This window comes from Nelumbo lutea, chromosome 7 (assembly GCF_056320005.1).
Source record: "Nelumbo lutea isolate HS-2025 chromosome 7, American lotus-T2T, whole genome shotgun sequence".
NCBI lineage: Eukaryota > Viridiplantae > Streptophyta > Magnoliopsida > Proteales > Nelumbonaceae > Nelumbo > Nelumbo lutea.
This window is the reverse complement of record NC_142690.1, coordinates 20,177,175-20,199,936: the sequence shown is the minus strand read 5'-3', so window position 1 is coordinate 20,199,936 and position 22,762 is coordinate 20,177,175. Positions and strand designations below refer to the sequence as shown.

The following is a 22,762-nucleotide window of genomic DNA, read 5'->3' as shown; positions in this document are numbered from 1 at the left end:
CAAGGTCACCGGAGTCACCAGACTCTCTACTGATGGTGGCTGAGAACGACCATCTTTTCTATAAAGCTGAGAAAAGGGAGAGTTTGACTCGAAGGGATGCATAACGCAACTTATTATATCGTATGATATGCAATCGTCTTTTGAACAAAGATGCGTTAAGTTCAGGAAGTTTGGGACATCCATCAAGTTTAAAATAGACTTGGACATGCAATAATGGTGGCAAATTAAATTGGCTAAAATTCCCTGAAGTTGAAATATCCATTAGACTAGTTTGAAATAACCAAATTCCCTGAATTTGGAATACAGTTTTAGGTATTTCCAATTTCTAAACCTTATATTTGCACTGCACATATTGTATTTGCATTCTTCAAACTGAGCGTCAAAAGGGCACAGAGAAATGAGGAAAACCAAGACCAAGGTAGTGGTTAACTGCTCGATTGATCAAAGAACGACAAGCAATAATTAAAAAAAAAAAAACAATAATGAAAGGCCAATCCCATGCTACACAAACATTTCAGGAATCAAGCTCCAGTCTCTTATTAAACAATTGCTCAATTGATCAAAGAACAATTGAACAGTTCTTCCAATTGGAGATAATTACAGAAGTGATGCGACAAATTTCAAAATTGATATTGCCCAAGGTTGTATGTAATTCAAGATGAAGAGAATGAAATCCACAAGATGGTTTTCCACTATGATACCAAAAAAAAACAAATTAAGAAGAGGAAAGACCACCAGGCACTAGCATACATATATACAACTTTTCAATTTGTATGCAAAATATAGTTGCATCATAACCTCCGTTCAGGAAAAAAAAAGGCTCAAACACAAAAATCACCTACTCAGAACATAGGGCTGAAGTTCTCCCTGTGCAACTTCATCAATAAATATCGTGATCACCAGCCACTACCACCATTTCCACCACCTCCGCCACCCCATCCATCAGCACCACCTCCAGACCAACCATTTCCTCCCTCTGGCCGAGATGAACTTCTCTTAGAGCCATCATCCCACCCTGAATTACCAACATCAGAGCCAGTATCCCCTACACCACCACCACCTTTCTGTCCAGAAGAATCCCAACCCCCACCACTACCAGCCCCACCCCAACTTCCACCACCATCACCATTCCCACCTCCCCAACCACCAACAGCACTGCCACTACTACCACCACCACCACCAGTGCCACTTCCACCACTTCCCCACCCACCAGGGAATGCTTCTCTGCCAGGGGAATTCTGAACCTTAGCACCAGGAAAATTGCTCCATCCATCATCCCCATCCTTGGAACCTGATCCCCATCTTGAACCATAACCAGAATCATGTCTTTCATTGTTACCATTATTTCCCCTACTATTATATGATCCACGGCCCCGTCCCCGTCCGCCATAGGGTCTAGGCAACCCACTTGGATGTGCATCTCTTCCACTACCATTTCTGTAATCATTTCTGCCTGTTAAATGAAAAAGAAAAAAGATAAGCGCATGTTTTTGAGAAAAAAGATGAGACCACAAATTCAAGATGCATAATTGCATAAAACAAGCATATTATTCTATTTATTATTATGACCACAATAATATCTGAAACCATAAAGGCCACACATCCTTGTAATGTCACTGCAACAAACATTCTAACCACAAAGTATAAATGCCATTTCTAAAAGGTGTTTCCACCAGGCCAGCACCATGTAGGCATTTTCTCATATCCTCTGCTTGATTGAGCATTTTACAAGAGTTTTCTAACTCTTACAAGCAATAGTCTCACCTCAGATTTTTTTTTCTTTGATGAACGTCTCACCTCGGATTATGCAAGCCGCTTTTTAGAAAACATCAAAATGAAGTTTCCAGAAAGGAAACAGTTCAAGTGGCTAACACCAGATATCAAAGTAAAGTTGTTTTGGGTCAAAAGAAGTGCCAATTTCTTTGCTGATGGGGTAACAAAAGAAGGGGTAAATAGAGCCTCTAGTTTCTGGGCTCAAGTTCAGTTCAACTGTACCAGTTTTTTACCTTGCTTTGGTAGTGTTTGAGCTTATTGGGGGAGAGTTAAGAGAGGATGTCTCTACATATCCTTGCAATTGACTTTGTTTTCTAATAAAGTTTATTAATCGGAAAAAATCAAAACATTTTCTCCTTTTTGCCTATGTAGCGCCTAAGAGCACCTGGCTGGCACCACCAATACTAACTCTCCTTTCTCCATTACCCCTACCCAGCCTACTCATTAAGCCATATCAGCAAGGCTCCCACTGCCCCTATTAGTTCCCACTACCCAATTACCTAAAAATAATCCCTACAGCCTCTCCTAAATTTATCTCCCCTTCCCTCCAGTCCCACTACCCATTTACCTAAAAATCCATAAAGCCTCTCCTAAATACTCTCTTAATTACTTTCTATTCACATGTGTTGACATTACAAGCATTACTGTATGCTAAACTCAATTAATAATAATAGTTGGTAAAATTGATTACTTAGTTAATTAATGTTTGTAATTATAAAATTATTCATTTAAATTCCATTCCAAAACTATTAAAATAAGGGCAAATTTGTTAAACTACCCTTATGGTCTAGCTAATTGACCAATTCTACATAGTCTTAAAAAGTACCCCAAGTTTTCTGACAATTGTCTAGAACCTCCTTGTTATTAATGTCCATTAACAGAAAGACAAAAAAGACTACTTTACCCTTTATTCTTCTTCAAATTTTCAAAATCAAACAGAGAAAAGGGGAAAACTAAACAGGAACTTCAAGCACCCCAACCTGGATTTTCAGCTTATCAAGGATGAGTCAGGAAAGAAGAAGCCCATCTCCCCTATCAGTTGTCCAGAGAATTGGTGTTCTCTGTCATTGGTCTCCGTGCATTGGCCAGGGAAGGATGGTGTGTTACCACTGTTGAAAGTGACTGGCCTTCAATTTCGATATCTTAATTTATAGTCTCACTGCAAAATTAGGGGTTTTGGGAGGTTTATATTTGGATCCGGAAGAAAAAATCTTTCTTGTGATAGAGTTGGCACTGAAATCTGTCTTTGTTGTGGCGGAGATTTATAATACATCAAAACAAAATCTATCTTTGGGATCCTGAGTTGGCGTTGAAATTAGGATTATTCGGACTAAAAACAGGAGTTAGTTTTGATGTTCTAGGTAGGAAGGATGATCATCAACTGGAGCTTGAAATCGCGAGACAGATGGAGTGGAGCTCGGGGAGAGCAAGAGCGAGAGAATCTGGAAATGAAGACAGAGCATGCAGTCTCGGATGTTTAAAGAAGATGTAGAGAGTTTGTTCTAGAAGATCCAGCTACAAGGAAAAACCAGAAATTTTTACACATAAAGCATAGCATCATCATAGCAGTTGCAAAGGCCAGTGGACCAAGGGAACTGCCCTTCATGAATTTGAGTTGGAAAGGCCGCCAGCAGCACATCCATCAGAGATGCCGATGGGTGTGGGTTGACTGAACTAAGGAGTGGACAATACTGCCATGGCCATTGGAGATGATGAGAACTTGGGTGGTTCTGCTGGCATATAACCTGTGTTAGATGGATACATGTTTCCGAGAGACAGAGAGTGTACTAAGAGAGGAAAGCTCAATTGCTTTCAGAGTTCACGTTGCTGTTGGATATTTATGGATGTACAAAACTACAAATCAAATCTCATATGAAGCCACCGGCTCTCCCTTTCTCGAAGACACCTCCAGATGCCGTTCCCAGAAAACAGATCCGAAGCCAATGGTTCCATCTCTTCGTGAGAAGGTCAAAGGAAAGAGTGAGAGAGAGGGAGAGGGGGAGGGTAATATTGGATTTAAAAAAATTATGTCACATGGTGTTTGTTACATGTGTACGGATGTTGACAGAACATTAACAAACACTAACAGCAGGGGTAGAATTACTCAATTGTGAGAAACAGTAGGGGTAGTTTAAAGCAATAGCTAAACAGTAAGGGTAGGGTTAGTCAATTAGATAAACAGAGAGGATAGTTTAAGAAATTAGCCCTCAATATAATAGAAAATTCAAAATAAATAACTGCTTTTGATTTTAGCAATAACATTCCTCAAAATTAATTACAACAATATTATACTTAATTTATAATAACAAATTCTAACATTATTAAAACATTTAAGCAGTAATAAACTAGTTAACAATAACATAACATAAATTGTAAACCAATAACAACTTACAAAAATAAATAAAAATTTTAAAAATTTAGTCGACCACTATGGGTCATCACCAAGGTTCAGCACATAGCCCTTATCTATTTCCACCGGTCATAGATGAATTCACCAAACATATTTAAGAGGAAGTTCCATCGTACATGTTGTTTGTGGATGACATTGTTTTAATTGATAAAACTAATGAAAGATTGAATGCAAAATTATGCCTATGCTATGGACAAATGCCTAAGAAACAAGAGGTTTTAAAATAAGGACCAGAACCAGGAGTACTAATAAAAAAAATAAGCAAAAGTGGATAACCAAACTTGTTTGGTTTCAGTTTGGTATTTCATGAAAAACCAAAGGGCCAGTTCGGTTTTCCATTAATCATATATTATCTATATCTTATACGTTATATGTACAAATATATTCATTATATATATATATATATATAATATTTATAATAAGCTATTTATAATATATAATGTATTGGCATGCCTCCAGGGGAGGCACCCCCAAAATGCCCTGAGGTGTATGCCATTGGCACTAACACTTCTGAACCATCATACATCTCAGGTGCTAGAGGCGTACGCCTCATGCACACCTCATGTATAAAGACAAAAAAAGGGGGGCAAAAGAAAGAAAAAAGGAAAGGAAAAGAAAGGGAAGGGGGAGAAAAGGAAAGAAAGAGAAGAAGAAACAGAGAAAAAGAAAGAAGAGAAAAGGAAAGGGAACGCCTCGCGCCTCTAGGCAGTGGAACACCTCACATCACACCTCTGCATTTTAAAACATTGATCAAAACCCACACAAATTTTGACAAAAGACACCTGATTTGTTAACAAGTGAATGATACTGATTAATTGATTGCAAGATTTTCAGATATTTCCTTGAATCATAGTGAACCCATTTACAATATATTATATATTATAATATATTCCACATAGTGAAAAAAAGACTCAACCTGGTCAAAAACTTAAATTGGTCAACTGTTTGATCAGTTGATTTGGTTCAGTTTCGGTTCGAGAAATCTGAAAAACCAAAAGGACCCATTCGGTTTCAGAGTTTTACCCACAATTTGGTTATCTGAACCTTGTTTAGATAACTCATAACAACGGAGACATTTAGGAAGATGTCACCCAAAGAATTAGAGAAGGATGGGCAAAATGGAGGGGTGCATTTGGACTTTCATGTGATAGGAAAATACTAGACCTGGCAAAAAGTTGGCCCAACCTGTGAACCCAACCCAACCTGACCCAAAAAAACAGGTTAAGGTCTCATTTTTAGCGACCTAAATTTGAGAATGACCTGACCTGACCCATCCCAGAAAAAACTGAGTTGGGTTGGGCCATAGGTCAACCTGCTAACCCGATTGTTAGGTCTAATTGGGACTATTTATGTATTGTTAGAAATTTTCCCTCTTTGATCGTTACTATTTAGCGTTTACTCTTTATTGTTTGCTGTTTGAATTGTTAAATGTTCAAGTTTTTATTTTATTTTTGGAATTTTAAGGTTAATTCCTTTAATTTTAGCATTTTTCTTGTATTTTTTCTTTATTTTTTAAAATTTCAGTTATTTTTTTGGGTGACTTGAATTGACTCCTAGGTAAGCCCTAACCTGAACATTTAGGATTAGGGTCTAGCATTTGATGACCCAACCCAATTGCTAGGTCTAGCGAATACCACTTATCAAAAGGAAAATTTTACAAAATAATTGAAAGGCCAGCTATGGTTTATGGAGAATGCTGTGTAGTCAAGAAACATATATAGAAAATGAATGAGGCAGAAATGCAAATGCTAAGTGGAAGAACTAGAAAGGATAGGATTAAGAGTGAAATATACTGGTAAGAACCAAGGAGTAGCTCCAATAGGTTAAAAAATGAGAGAGTGTAGACTGAGATGGCTTGGGACGTGAATAGAAGACCAACTATGCCAGTTGGAAGAAGTCATTTGTAACACATCAAAGGGGCTAAAAGAGCTTGAGGTCGACCGAAAAGGACATGGGTACAAGTAGTAAACAATGATTTAAGCACTAGAAAATTAACAGTGGCTAAGGCTTTAAATAGAACGGATGGAAGAATAAGGATTCATGTAGCCAACCCATATAGTTGGGATAAGGCATGGATAATGATGATGATGATGATGATGAGCCGATATATCTATCAACACTTTGTATGGTAATACAAACAGCTAAAACATTTGGTATGGTATATGGGCACCTTTTTTGGTGAACTAGGGCAGACAGACTTTCCCCTGAAAAACATTAATGGGTGTGATGCATCCAACTTGACTGCAACGCAGAAGAGTTCATTGCATCACCTCTGGGTCAGAACACCACATTCATCTTAAAAGCACAAGTCAAAATCCACTTAAGAAAAACACACAGAAGGCCTACGCATTCAACATGTAGAAACAAAAAGCAGTAAATTGCATCAAACTACTGACCACCTGCACCTACAAAGAAAAAGGTATACAGACACAAGTTGTACCCCTATTAGCAGAAATTAAGAATTGCCTTGATATTGCAGGCTTACCTGTTCTTGAACCTGGTGTAGAAGATCTCTCTCTGTCAGAATTTGAATGTCCCCTCCACCCGCCTTCAGTGCTGTTTGCTGAAGAAGCACCCCAACCACTTCCCACAGAGGCCCCTCCAGAGGAACCCCCAGTAGCAGGGCTCTTCATTGGAACCATGGCAGCAACTGATCTGATAGATGGGGCCATGTCATGCTGCAGATCATCAATATGTCTTTGAAAATATGCCACAAGCCGGTCAATATCCTCAAATGTTCGCTTCCGAAATTTGAATCCCTTGGGATACAGACCGATATACTCATGATGAGGATTTGTGCTCCGTATATAAGACAAAATAAAAGTCCCAGGATGTTCATGAGAAATGCCAAAACAGTATACTATCCTCATTGGGTGCTCTGATTTCTCAACTCGCAACAGGTCATCAATTTCCGCCTTAGTACCCTTCCTGAATTTGCGGTAACTTAACATAGCCTTCAAGTGTGTTACTAAAGGGTCAACATATCGATCCATAACCTACAGTTATGTAGATAGAGTTGGAAGATGTCAAACGAAAACTGTGAGAAATTTCTAATAATTGAAATGATGCACTCAAATAGTCATGTCTACCAGAAAATTAACAACCAAAAGCTATCATATAGAAAATGGTTATAGATAAAAAATGCAACAAGCTTAAATTTCTATTTTAAGAATATAATTCCTCAATCAAGTAGTAGCCAACATCTTATATATGGTAACTGATATGCAACAGCCAACGGCATAAGAGCCCAATATAGGATGGATAATCAACAGAAGAAATGGAATACAAAGGACTACATAAAACACACATGCAAATTTGGTTGCAGGTCAGATTGTTTAACCAAGGCTGAAAAAAACCAAAAATCTTTCATGTGTCAAATTAATTTGAGGCCCACACATTCCTCTCAATTGACTCGTATCTGAGATTAACAGGACCAAATTGAGCCCAAAAAATCTTGCTACATGATCGGTATAAAGCTCTTTTTTTTGGCAAGTTTATTATTAAAAAGTTTTAACCTGCAAAAGCTAACATTGCATGTGAAATTGAACTAAAAGGGTAGACTAATTGGATAATATACCAGGTTATGTAGGGCAACTGCCTCCAATACTAGATTAGTAGGGAGGCGTTATACGTATGCATATTCGTGTGTGTGTGTGTGTGTGTGAGAAAAAGAGGTACCAACCTCATCCAAATCCTCAAAAGAGTCTTCCCCAATTTTCAATGTTTTTCCAAGACGAAGCAAGCTCGTAATATCCTTGTGTTCTTTACCACTTTCCACTATGTCCTTGTGAGCATAAACTCCATCATAAATCTTCAAAGTCAAGGTCAAGAAAGACGGTCCTCTTGAACTGGGTCTAATTATACTTTCGCCAGCATCCTTATCTGAAAGGAACTGTTCAACAAAACACAAAAGAACCAATGCTCAGAAAAACACAGTAGTTGGATTATGTTTTGAAAGGGCAACAAGACAGGAACCAACATGCATGTGCAAGTGCATTATAGCCTTGGCCACCAAACTGTATAAAAAGAGGGTAAAGTATCAAATAACTAGCTTGAACAGATATTAATCCATATACCAATAAAGTCATTAAACTTAATCCTTTTGGTGTAGCATTCACCAGTTTCTTTTTTTTACAATGTACAACTCTACTAAAAAACAATTTTTAACTGTCAGATTAATTACCTGCAATTTGCACAAACAAAAAAAACAAGGCAGCTGAAATTTTGAAAAAAGGAAAAGGAAAAAAATAAACCACAGCATTCCATCTAGGAAACGAAGCTTTAATTTTTCCCAAAGATCTGACCGTTCAACGGTTATCCTTTGTCTTAAGGTGTGATTAAGGGTCAAGTTTGTAAAAGTTATTGATAAAAAGCAAAGATATTTTAGAATAAAAGGGGGTATTGACTTATCCAGTGTTGGAAAGTTGCAAACAATGCCAAATCAGAAGCCCCATCCTCCAATTGACCTCCTAGTTTTTCCCAAACAAAAAGCAACAAAAAAAAAAATTATAGGTGTTAGTGTAAAAGCAAGATTGGAGCTCTAAAACAGAAAGTACAGTGACCCATAAAACCAGTTATATTGTTCAGGTTGTTGTCTTTGAGTCATAATAGAAAGCAACTGCTGTACACAGCACCAATAGTGCTGCTCCCGAGTTGTCTAACCTATAAAAATAGTGATGCTCCAAACCTCTCTCTTATGGAAACAAAAATAGTAAACCCTAGCATTACTATTGGTGTACCTCCATAGCTTCATCAGCCGTTATATTCTGAAAACGGGGATGAACAATCATTCTCGGCTTGAAAAGCTTCTTTGCTTGCTCCTTCTCCTTGCGGGCTTTCTCTTGTTCACTCTGAACATTATTTGGGTCCTCACGATAGTAGGGATCCCGATTTCGAGGATATAGATAACGGTTATTTCTTAACTCACTTTCTTTACAAGTTAGAAACACCTGGTATCGGTTCTTTTGAATTTGTTTAATCTTGCAAGTGATTATATCACCTTCATTCAATTCCTCTGTTAAATTAAGAACTGGCTTATCTGAAAATTCCTCTCTGTTAAGTATCCCTGTGAGACCAGATTCAAGTATACAGAAAGCTCGTTGAGCTTGAACCCTGCGAACTGTTGCCTGCACAAATCGTCCTTCAGCAAGGGTATCCTCTGTCTCGCCAGATATCATATAGAACTCTTCATCCTGACTTGGTTCTTGGTACGGATTTCGCCAGTCTAGAAATCCATGCAGCAATTCCATTTTAATATCACAAAGAGTTGCTAATTTATTAGTGTGGTTATTGTCCGCGGCATATTCTTTGACCTTAAGGGTTCTTAACACCTTGGGATTGTCCCTTACATGCTCTATTGCCATCTCCTGCACATCATCATCCATATCATTCGGGTCATCATCTACTTCGTGCTTATACACTTCATGGGCCAATTCCTTCGCAAGATCATATGACTCTGGATGAATTCTTGTATCATCCAGTAAATCGATTATATGGCTGCTATTACTTGCCAACCCACTACGACGGACACGTAAAAAACCAACAGCATTTATAAACACCTTCTTTTTAAGTCCATTCATTGTAAGCTCCTTGCGACTAAAAATTGCTCCGGATCTCACTAATGCCCTCTGTAAAGAAGCAGCCTTTCTTGGTCCAAGCCCAGAAACAAATTGCAAAGGAGCAAACAGCCATTCATGGCTAGCAGCTAAATTTACATCAATGCCCACTTGGTTGGTGACATCAACCATTACCTGTTCAACCATTTCATACTTCTCATCAGGAGTAAGAAATTGCTCCAGAGGACAAAGCTTCCATGACAAAACCTCCCCCCCTGGACCGCATAGTGTAGCAACCATCGCTAGAGGATTTTGACAATAACGACCAAGAGCTGCAGCCCTCTTAACAATACCTAAAAACAAAGTAAAACAACATTAGCAACAAAAAGCATAGGCAACAAACAGAAAATAAAATAAATACAACTCCAGCTACCTGACTGCCCCGGTAGTTGATCTGAAGAAAGTCGTGAATTTTCATAGAGACGAGGCAAGGATTCATCCCCATAAACAACTTTTATCCCATCCATATCTTGCCCAACTTCTCTAGGATGTTCCTCCACCATCTTAAAAATGATCTGCCAGAGCGATGGGGAAAATGTCAGTGTACATGAATTTCTAAATTTTGGACAAATATCTGAACATCCTTCTAACAACTATGAAGGACATAGGTTCAACAAATAAATCGTTTAGACATGACAACTAAAGCCTGAGAATTCCTCAGAAGATGGACCACAACACATGTTAAATAAAAAATTATAAAGAAAAATAGACATTGGGTTGATGCTCAACTCAAACAGCATCCCCATGGAAGAACGGGAAAACAAAGAGCAATGATTTAACAAAGGGTAATGCATAAAATAGAAAATATACTTTTTCATGCAACTAAAGATGATTTGGATATTGGAGAACAGAAGCATTATATCATCCCATGCATCATTAACTCACTACATCACAATATCAGGAGCCTAGTAAATTGCTTAGCACGCCAGACGTTCTTGCTTTTAGGCTCACTTAAGGTTCAAAGTATCAATACGATACGCCCCATATTGGGCACATCGTAGTGTATCTTTTGGGTTCCAAAACACCCGTTTTTACCTTATCTCAAAAAAAAAAAAACCTGTTTACAGGTGCTTTCGGGACCCCTTTTATAACAAAAATATATGTAGAAATAAATAAAAAGCAGCTTTTGAAAAAAAAATCTAAAAAAATCTGAAAGTTCATGAGGCTTTTGGGCTCGCTAAGGTGGTAAGGCTAAGAGCAAGCCAGGTAAGCTTGCTCTTTGTGTAGGATAAGTCTGCCCTTATCCAATTCCCTTAGAAGAATTTTTTGGCCAGTAGGTTTATGAATTGCCCCATCTAGTTCTAAACGTTCAGTTTGACATGAACAAAGAGACCAAGTAGGCTGCAAAATTGCCCTCAACAAGTCACCACAAAAGACAAAGCAGTAATATGATAAGAGAAGTTGCCTTGATCCAATATGAAGAAGTGATCCTTTGCAAATTATAGGGTCCAGAAGACTTATGGACAGGCCAAGAACAGGGGTTGAAGTAGCAATGAATTACATGACGACCCATAAGCTAACAATGAACCTGGCATTGAGAAATAGAATGGTAGAACAGGTTTCACTGTAATTAAACCATATAGAAGGAACAAGGCTTAGTTGAGTTGAGTAAATGAGAAATTGTCTTGATCCAATATGTTTTCCAAGCTTGTGCATCCCAGGAAGGGGAAATAAAAAAAAAAAAAAAAAAAAAAAAAAGATCAACCATCCAGCCAACTTACATGTCCAGATATTTTTCAACAAAGATATAACTATACTATGCTAATTTTGAATTATACCATCAATTGATACTTTGGAAAAACTTCACAGAACCATAATTGCATTGGGTGCCAGGTAACAATGGAAGAACAATGAGAAATTGAAAACCAAGTCAACCCCAATAGATTTAACTCTGTGGAAGTAGCATGGTTAGACACATCACAAAGGCTTTCTAGAATATATACCTCATATATATCATCCTTCAACTTTGAGCAAGAGTAATTCACGGCTCCAAGAACAACAACATGTGGTTGGTGGTCAGTCATGAACTTAAGGACACGTTGTTGGTCATTTTTCTTCCGCTGCTGGTCATTAACATTCTGAGACCGAAGACTCAGGGATCCTGTGTACAACACATCTAGCACTTCTCCTGAAGAATCCAGCATTACAAATGTAGTCGCTGGCTTCCCAGGACCCCAACAGCAAGCCATTACCCTTGGTGCAGTTTCATCATCTGAAGCAGCATCGCTTTCCTTGCGCTGATATGGTGCAACAGACACCTTGTTCCAGAGCTGATTACCATATTCCATTACTAACCAGTTCTTTGCTCTAGTTGTCAAAAGTGATCGAGCCTCTTTCTCCATGGAAGGAAGAAGAAAATTGTAAAATGCATCATGTAAGATCAATCTGCGTTGCTCATTCCAGAGCTGTGCAGACTTACTTACACCGTCACTGAGATAATAATCATGTGAATCATTGATTAGCTTGTGCAAGACAGATTCCGGAAGTTTGATAACCACTTGGAGGAGCTTCTCTTCTTCAGCCTTCTGGATAAGAAGCCACTGAGCATCCTCAAATTCTACCAGTGGCTTTTCATGCAGCCATTTCACTCCGGCAAACTGATGAAAAGGATCTATAGCAGTATTTCCATCAGAAGTGGGACTGGTTGAGACTACTGCATTCTCCATAAAGATACTACGAACATGTTTCCTGACACATGGCTCACAGCTTATCTCCACAGCTGCCTGTAGACAAATGGTTAAACAAATTAAGAGAGAAGTGAAAAGTAGAAGAAATCTTAAAATCACACATTATATAGCATAACATCTAAAATAGCCATTAATAGAATTAGAATAAATGCATACAATATGCCTTACAAACTTGTGCACAGCCTGGGCTGTCTCAAACAACCATGAATTAAAAGAACTCAAGTAGATATTACAATAGGCCTTACAACCTTGTGCACAGCCTGGGTTGTCTCAAACAACCATGAATAAAAAGAACTCAAGTAGATATTTGGAATAAATCCTATAGTAGAAAATTCTAAAATAACAAAGAACAAAAGAAAACAATCGCATACCATGTGCCTCGCACCCTTGAGGACTACCTGAGGAGTGTCAAACATTGCACACTTAAAACCAAGAGCTACCTCCTCAGGAGTTTCTTTGGCATCTTCTAATTCATCTAATCTCTGCAAATAAATCAAACTGTAATTCATACCCTGTCCTTAAAAAAGTTGAAATCCACGCACCAAAAAATATACTAACCATTTTTTCTAAAGTTATAAGTAACCCAAATTGCTCAGAGTTATAGCCAAACTTGCTCGCAACCTCCCATAGGCCAGCCTTACTACAAATGCTGTATTGGGATTTCCTCTTCGGCCTCTTAAATTGTCCTTCTTCCACACCTACCTCACCCGGTGGGAAATGCAAATTAAACTTTAAGTCAACATCATCTACCTCTCTTTCAGATTCAGCAGACTTCAGAGACTGAGTTATTGATTCAAAAAGCTGCTGATTCAAATTGAGTCTTTGTACATGATCGACCCTCTGAGATTCTTCTTCAAAACGCTTATTATAGTATAATTGAAGAGCACTTTTGCGCTTTTGAAGAAGAAGCCATTTCCGGTCCAAGTCCCTGATGGCCCAAAGCACCTGAAAAGAAGCAATTCCATCTATTATTGCTGAATTTAGTCAAAATGCAATTACATCAAAAACAATAGATCTATAAATATCATTATTTTCGATGTAAAGAAAATCTGGTTAGTCTGGCACAATAAAACGTAAACATCCTTTTATGAAACACGAGAATCACCAGAATAAGCATAGCAAATAATGAATAAGATCACTCCCTACGCAAAAAAACTTGTGATACCATGTAGTTCTCACTTCCATGCAATTTTATTACCTTGTGCCACTTCAGTGTAGGTTTCTTCTCAATGTCATCCCCATCTTCAAACTCTGCCTCGTCCAGCTCCAGATCTCTCAATAGGCTCATGCATTGATCTTTCCGATACATAGAAATAAAAGGAATCTATAACCAAAAAAGAAGTAAAAGTGGGCACAAGTATCTAAGAAAAAGCCAAATTTTATTACAATATAAAGCAATAAATACTCACATCATACTTCTGTACATGCAACATTTCTAGGAACCTTAAAATGTCACTCTTGTCTATTTTTCTTGATAGATCAATGCCTTCCCCATCCCTTCCCCTCTTCTTTCCAAACAATGGCACCATACTTGCAGCAAACTGGCTATGTATCCAGTTACTCTCTTCTTCTAAACTCATTGCATCAGTTGGAGGTGGACCCGTGATTTCTTCTGACATCTATAGATAAGAAAAAAGGAAAGATCAAACATGAAGAGACATCTTAAATTCTTAATACATGCTAGAATAGAAGAATATTGTAAACATGCTAAATGACCTGTATCCTCTCCGGAATATCAATCTCTCGGACTTGGTCATCCTTCTCAGTCATGTACTTTTCAGTAAGTATGAAGGGTTCAAATTCGTCTTCCAGTCTCTTTTCCCTCCACTCACCAGATTCATCATACCTACCACTCTTTGCAAGGCCTTCTTTGCGTAGCATCAAAAGCTCATCGACATCACCAAATATGTCATGTGCTTCCTGTAATGCAGAGGATGAAACTCCAGGTGCCTGTCTTGCCTTCTTTCTGTTCGGTTTCCTCCGCCTGAAAATAGTTGAACAGCAAATATTAATGTAAGCAAAGGGAACAATTTAACTCCTCCCATAAATAAAAACCACCAATTATGGAGATGAAGGATAAAATATACCTCACAGGAGCTCCATGTTCATCAACTTCTTCTTCATCCACAATAAAATCAGCCATTTCATCCTCCTCACCAATGTCCCCATCTTCTTCTTCCTCCGGTTGTTCTTCTTCTTCAGCAATATCCTCCAGAGGTGGTCCTGGAAACATGACAAAGTACTTCATACTTTATACAAAGTGAGGAAATATGAGAAACCACAAGAAGCTAAAGCAGTGTGTATGATAACTACCTTCATCATCCCCAAATAAGCTGCGTTTGAGCTTCTCTTCAGCAGTTCGCCCACTACGCCCACTTTTATCAACTCCTTCATCATCAGAAAAGCCAAGAGGCTCATCCTGCTCGCTATCTCTACCAGCCTTTTTCAACCGCTTGAACTTTTTGCTCCCCTAAATATTTTCAAGCAATAAGTTCAGGATCTAAACACGTTTCCACAACCCCACCCCAAAATAATACAAAACTCAACCAAAATAACCAAGAGAGAGAGAGAGAGAGCAAACAAAGAAAAAGCAGGCTCACAGGTTTCGGGCGATGAAAGCCTGTAATATTGTTGTCCTGAAGCAACTCATAGTCATCTTCATCAAGAACATAATTCTTCTCCGATTCTCTACAACATGAAAAAGCACAACAGTTAGCACTGGGTGAAAGTTCAAGACGAAGAAACACCACGCAAGTAAATGACAGAATTTAAACCTTTTCTTCCTCTTTTTCTTCCTTTGCCTCTCCTCATCACTATCCCTCTCCTCTTCTTCCTCCTGCTCTTCCTCTTCTTCTTCCACATCATCTACTATAAACCCGTCCTTCTCGTATTCATCCTGGCCCTCTTCTGCTCAACGACAGAAACAATAGTGGAAATTAAGCCATATCGGTGAATGTGGGGAGATTTCAATATAGCAGAACATGATGTAGAATTAAAACAAAATCAGTAAGAGCCTGTAACCAAAGCCTGCCTTCCCAAAAGTGTTCAACGACAGAAACAATAGTGGAAATTAAACCATATCAGTGAATGTGGGGAGATTTCAATATAGCAAAACAAGATGTACAATTAAAACAAAATCAGTAAGAGCCCGTAACCAAAGCCTGCCTTCCCAAAAGTGTTTCTACAACTAGGATCACCTCGTTAAAACCTAAATTAGTTACACTTAGGACTCAAGTTGGAAGAAGAATAAGATAAACAAACAAAAACAGACATGGAACAAATATAAACCAACTGAAGATATACACCGAACTTACGAACCAAACTGGCATTCAAAGAGGAACAAACGAAAAAACGGAAGGTAAAACAGATATGCACAAAAATCTACTAATCAATACAGAAACCCTAGAAACCCTAAAATCCCGTTTGAAACCAAGTGAAGTGAACAAGGATAAACTTCGAAATGTTAAACAAAACCAACTTACCGTCTTCTTCCTCGTCATCTTCGTCAACGTCGCCTCTCTCTTCGTCATCGACTGCTTCCACATCCCCAACTTCCCTCTCGTCCTCCTCCTCTAAGACCTCCTCTGAAAAAATAAACAAAGAGAGAAATGAGACAAACACGGGGAAAACAAATAAATGAATCACCAGATTTAAAGAAAGCAACAGACGAAAACACTCCGAAGATCTCTACCTTCATCGTCGGACACCACAGCTCTACCACCCATGTTTTACAAGGGAAAATCAGCCGAAAACCTGACCTGGCTAACGGAGAGTGCTGCGAACCGATAAGAAAATCTGCGCGAAAACCAGAACAGAGAAAATTATATACTAGGGGGTAGAGAGAAAGGGAGAAAGATGGAGGGAAATAGAATTATGGAAAAGGAAAAGAAAGGCGGTTCAGTCTTGGCGAGAAATAAGTAAAAATCGATCAAGCGTTCTACAGGCGGCGTTATTTTTGCAGATCGACGCCTTCACATGCTAATGTGCACTAAATCAAAGCGCAACTTAGCATGGGGCAAATGAGCAATAGGGGACGTCCAACGGATCGGGCTCGCTACAGGTTTACCAAATTACTAACCCGACCGGCCGATCCTTCAAAGCCTACAACGGAGAAGTGGAGAACGTAGCGAAAAAGAAAGTTGGCCTCGATTCGCAAATGTTTGGTTTCACTCTTTTTTAAAAAAAGAAAAAAGATAAATTTTTTAAACTACGTTATATAGATTAACTAATTGACTAACGCTACGTGTCTCGTACTTTGCTAACTCTAACCTTGCCTTAACATCCATTAGTATTCCACTAAAATCAATATACACGGGAGAACATGTGACATTTAAAATTCTTTTAAAACCCAATATTATCCCCCTCCTTTGTCCCCTTTCTCTAACTCACAACTCCTCTTTCCTCGGACCGATCTCTTTTCTCTTGCCTCTCTTTATTTTTCTTGGCACAATGACAATGAACTGGCATTGACCCTCCCCACCTCCCACCAGGATCTTCCCCGATCTCTCTCTCCTCTCCCCACTCTCTTTTTCCTCTTCTTCTTATATTTCTCATTCTTCATCTTCTTCTCCTTCCTCCATCTCCATCCTTATTCATTTTCTTGTTGATGAACAGAGAACTACCACCGACGAAACCTTATTGGTAGACCGGAGTTGTACGATTTGACAACCAGGGTGATTCTACCTTCAACTATGTTCATCGTTGCCTGTGTTTCTTGTCCTTTCGAGAAAATCTAATTTTCTTCTCCGATCTCCACCCAATCTAGCAAAGATTTGGCGCCATAATGCTTGGATAAGTTGCTAGCTTTAAAAGAGAAACATAAATTTTGAGAGAGAAAGAGAGAAACGAGAATCTTACATAGTTGCGAGCTTCGATCAAAAGCGAAGCCCGATCCTTTTAGAGTTTTCCTGGATTTCATTTTCCATTTTTATATCGTCAGATACCTTGTTTGAATTTTTGGATATATCGGTTTCTTAAAATTTCGTCTCTTTTCCACTCAGAAAGATGCTTCTGACTTGGGAAACCAATCAAGAGCTCTTTAAATCCTATATTTTTTTTGCATACCCTATAGAAAAAAATTGATGAAAATGTGAAGGCAAAGTTAACAATATCTATTGTATTTGCTTAAAAATAACGTCAGAAAAACCACTCAAGAGCTATTTAAAATTTCGGTTTCCATTTTTTTCATCCCTTTAGACTTAGTGGTTTTCCTCTTCGCTTCAATATCTCTCGTCTTCTATTTTGCATTCTCCAGCCAATCCCGAAGGCTAGGATTCTCTTGATGCGAAGGTGGAGTTAACAACTCAGGTGACTGTACCCGATTGCTTCAATAACTATACCCATCCATCCCCACCATAAAATGCACCCCTCGAGTTCTTCAACGGTAATACGAGTCAACAAAGGACTAGCTTTGCCGATAGCCCCCCCAGTACTTCGCCTAGCAGCCCCACCACCGCGTGCATGTGGAATACCCCAAGCGTATCATCCACCTTATTAACCAAAGTAACAAATTAAAACGACAACAACATGTTAATCTCTGCACTCCACTACACACTACCTATTAAAAAAGAGAATGATGATTCATATAAAATTGGAAGCATAGTTTTTTGCGATATAATGGTCACTTTTTTTCCAAATTCTTAAAATATGTAGAAATAACCACCCTCTATTTAACTTGTAAATTCCATTGATAACCTTTTTTATGATACATCTAGTGCCATTGGTGCAATAGATTTCTATTATTTTTCTAAACCATCTATTTGAAACTTTAATTCTAACCAACAATATAAATGAGTAATGAAACATAAAGCAGCCTAACCTGCAAGCATTACTTGAGAAAGATTGTACTAGGCATGCGTATTTAGAGCTTCTCTATGTGTCAATCACATGCTTTGGCAATTCTTAGGTCAGTAGGACAGTTGACACGACAACAAATGCTAAACTGTAAGATGTGGTACAGGATAGAACTTTCACGTACATAAGGAATATTTGAAATGAAACAAAACATATATAAAAAAAAGGGAGTTTTACATACTTGCTTCAAAAGGACATTGGAGCAAATTAACAAAAAAAAAAAAAGGTTTTGTTGTTTCAATCATTGATGAAACCCATTCAATTCCCGAAACTTTCTAAACTGTCCTATGCATTTATAACTTGTTAGACCAATTTTTATGTTAAAAACAGATAATACATGGAAAGTAGACCTGTTCATGGGCCGAGCTGGGCCGAGTTCGGGCAGAGTTTTGATTCTTTATTAACAGAAAAATGTTAGGCCCGAGCCCGAAACTGACCTAATAAAAGAAATTCGAATTTTTCCCTATTCAAATAGACATTATCTATTTTAATTCAGATGCTTTTTTTTCCCTATTTAAATGAACAATAGGCCTACAAGTGAATCAACAACCTTCTCAAATCAAAAAATTTATTCAAATGGACATCACATAGGGTTTTTACTTAGGTTTAATTGTAGGTCGGGCCAGGTTTACTTAGGTTTAACTATAGGTCGGGCCGGGCTAGGCTATTTTGGCAAAGCCCGAGCCCGGCTCGAATTTTGTGTGGGCTGGGCTTTTTGACTTGAGGTTAAACCCGCGAGCCAAAAAGCCTGTTCAAGCCCGTCCGGGAGTCGGGTCGGGCCGGGCCACCCCATGAACAGGTCTAACGGAAAGTGCTCTAACCTGAGACTTAATAACAAAGAACGAAACGGAAGGATGACACCCATAATGATGCTTATTAAACCTTCAAAGAAACTTTGAGTGATGCGTAGATGACCTGGTTCATTTAGTTCCTACAACAAAGAAAGTAAACATGAAGCCTTAGCCATAATTTTTCCCTATAAATAAATTGAAACCTAGAAGATCAAGAAAGCATAAGTTTTATTAACTCAATAAATCTGATGGAGTAGTCGTATGAAGATAGTAGATTTTTCATTCAAAGAGACATTTGTTGCTTTGTGTTCATTTTCCAAAAATGGAGATATGATCATTTCACGGAGGGAATCTTTACTTCAACTAGTGGATGTATATAATTAACTTTGCAAAACATTGTTCCATCTACACCGATCTATTTGATTTGTTTTAGTGATCTACAGAATCAAAAGCTCAATATTTCTTTATATCATTATGGCCCCAACAAATCATCGAGCTTCAGTCTGGGGCAACCATCAATAAGTAATGTTGTGAGATGTGGCATAATCTCCACAGCTAACCTCGAATCCAATGACTCTAAATTGTTCATGTTAGAAATTGTTAGCAGTTTCAAGTTTGGGAAAAGTCCCCAACTCCCACTTTCACCCACTGGATCAACACCACCACCATCTTCAATTCCGTAAAACTCAAAACCCATATATTTCACCTCATCCATTTTCCAAATGTGAAGATATTCAAGGGAAGGTAGCTTTGTGATAGTAGGAGACAAATGTATACAATGTACAACGAAAGATATTCCTAATTAACAGTTTAAGTTTAATATATACCAACTTTACTAGCTCCAACATCAAGTTTCCAAATTTTTGATGTACATAGACACATAGAGAGATTTACCTATGGATGTGCCTGAAAGAGATCACACACGAGAGAGAGAGAGAGAGAGGGATTAGTTGAGGTGTGACAAAGTGTGTGAGAGATAGAGAGTGTGAGTAAGCGAAAGATATGCAATTGAGTGAGTGAGGGAGATGAGAGAGTGTGAGAGAGGGATGACCGAGAAAAAAGGGTAGGAAGAGACGTAATGGATAAAAAATTAAAATAATACTCGGGCCTCTAGCATCAATTTTAATAAACTACCCCTTAAGATCAATATTTCTAGCGGCAATCGCCAAATAGCCAAATCGAGAGCTATCGATAGAAATATTTTTTCTTGTAGTGAATGCATGAAAACTATAACAAAATGTATTTTCTTGTATTGAATGCATACTTCTCCTGTTGTATGTATTTTCTTATAGTGAATGCAATGAAAACAAAAGGCTACAAAAAATGTAATCCAACACAATAAAATAAAATAAAAAAAACAAATATACAAAAATTTGAAAGAAATTTCCTGAAAACTATAACAAAATGTAGAAAAATAACAATGTAAAGTTCAACCCAAACAATGAATTAGAGCAATTGATATTAACCATAAGTGATTTTATATAGAATCTAATGCAATGGTACATACAAATGAATAATTCTTTGTGGTATCTACGAATTAGGAAACCAACAAACCATTGGCTATAATTTGTTTTAGTTACTATCGCATACAAGATCATAAAACCATTTCCATTTAAACATTATAAGAAAATCCATTCAATCATGCAATGTTAATAAACATAAAATAATCAAAATCATGTTATAATTAAAACAAAATTCAAAATATTGGAAACGCAAGGTGTATTGAAAAGACAATTTTAAAAAACGTATCACGATTCGCTTTAGATACGAATGGATACAAATGAAAAAATTTAAAACAATATAAATATTGTAGAAAATTCAAATAAATCCCATAAATAAATGTTAAAAACTATATTTACAAATTTTATATGATTGTAAATAGGTCATTTAAATGTAAAGAATTATAAATTAATGGTTTATATAAAATATGTCATATAATGACATAATTAGTAACCGTTTAAAAATGACAGAATGACTAAAATGTCAAAAATGTTAATGTCAATTTTCAAAAACCAATATAATATTATAATTAATATTAATATTTATTAGTATATAAATTTTAATAACTAATTATAACATTAATTAATAAACACTTGTCACTCATTAAAAAAGTGAAATTTTACTTAAAATAAAAAGTGCATCAAATCATAGCAAACAAATATGTGTGGATCAATGTTGAATTAGTGTTTTATATAATCAATTGAATAAGGTTCAAATCTTGTTTTTTCTAAAATTATATGTTTTTATACTAATAAAACAAAATTAATGAGAGGGTATCATTAATTAAAGGAATTAATGAGAGAATTTGAATTAGGCTCTAAAATTCAAATTTAAATATAAATTTGTCTTGGAGTAATTGAATAATTAATGAAAGCAAAATTATACTTAAATAAACGACATTAATGAGATATTTGGTATTAAATATAGATTAATGAAATTAATTATATGTATTAAACTGAATTGGACTATTTCGGGCCCGTATCGGCTGATACAGATCCGTAACATCCTGATACGGACTTGTATCGGTCGGTGCATGCGAAAAGAAACTAAACAAAAGATTTTTACACGTTTCGTGTATTGGGTTCTTATCGGAATGATACGTATCGGCCCACGTTGTGATATTTTGAACCTTAGATTAAAAAAACATGGCAATTTATGATATATTCTAAACTACTAAAAAATTACAATAATTAAAGGTTTAACAATATCTAAACAAATAAGAATGACGAATGATACATTATTGCAAATGTCAATAATATCACAATAAAACCTAATGATGATTATAACTAAATTATTAGATAAGTCATTAGTATTGTTCCCATTAGGCAATTGCTATATTGTCTTTAATATCATTCATCTCGATATCATAACTATAAAAACTAGCAACATGTTATTTGACTAAATCATCATTTTTCCTCAATTGAAGTCATATTTTCATTAGCCTTCACAAGCTTATTTATTTATTAAGTTATATGTTACAAAACATGCCATTACAATATATTGTGGGACATTCAAATTATAACATAGCATGTTTTTCAATGTTGGGAATTTCCATTCAATATCCTAAAGCGCCACTCAATGATTTTGTATAAAAAGAGATTAATTATATTTAAAAAAATCTTCATTCGAGTTCAATTGTTCTATCATTATCATAGAGGTAGAACTTATTTGTGGTTTAAACCGATGTATGATCATTCCATCATTCTAATTAATTGTACAATATATTTCAATTCGTTCTATTGGCTTAGAAGGCTTTACATTATATTGGAATAAACCTAACACCTTTCCACAAATTTGATATTGGAATAATAATATTATTCATAACATTGGTTTGAAATAAAATAGTCATTCCCTTAAACCTTATTATCCTCCTAGTACAACATATTATATCCCTAACCTTAAAATTTACTCGATATACGAGAGCAACGTTTTAAGATCTTCATTTCATATCAAACCCTTGAATCTATATTCTTAAAGTTAAAGCTTCATGGATCCCTATGCTAGTTAAGGAGACTATATAATTAGAGAATGCAGCATGCATGATCGGGCGCTTTAATAGGTACGAGGCAAATGGAATGTTGATCGATGCAGACAACTCAGTAAATGTGGTGTTTGTACACACTTTACTAGCCA

At 36.9% G+C, this 22,762-nt stretch overlaps 1 protein-coding gene across 1 annotated transcript; it reads right to left on the bottom strand.

Moving 5' to 3' along the window:
- Positions 1-512: 512 nt before the first annotated feature.
- GTB1 (global transcription factor group B1) lies at positions 513-16,573 on the bottom strand. Its single transcript, XM_088955486.1, has 17 exons — positions 16,177-16,573; positions 15,968-16,069; positions 15,260-15,392; positions 15,086-15,173; positions 14,799-14,955; positions 14,573-14,708; positions 14,202-14,469; positions 13,895-14,104; positions 13,684-13,809; positions 13,044-13,430; positions 12,857-12,967; positions 11,742-12,521; positions 10,172-10,313; positions 8,923-10,091; positions 7,866-8,075; positions 6,669-7,179; positions 513-1,453 (listed from the first exon to the last, which is right to left on the bottom strand). The coding sequence occupies exons 1-17, from the start codon at positions 16,208-16,210 to the stop codon at positions 897-899; spliced, it is 5,121 nt and encodes a 1,706-aa protein (XP_088811612.1). The 5' UTR covers positions 16,211-16,573; the 3' UTR covers positions 513-896.
- Positions 16,574-22,762: the final 6,189 nt, after the last annotated feature.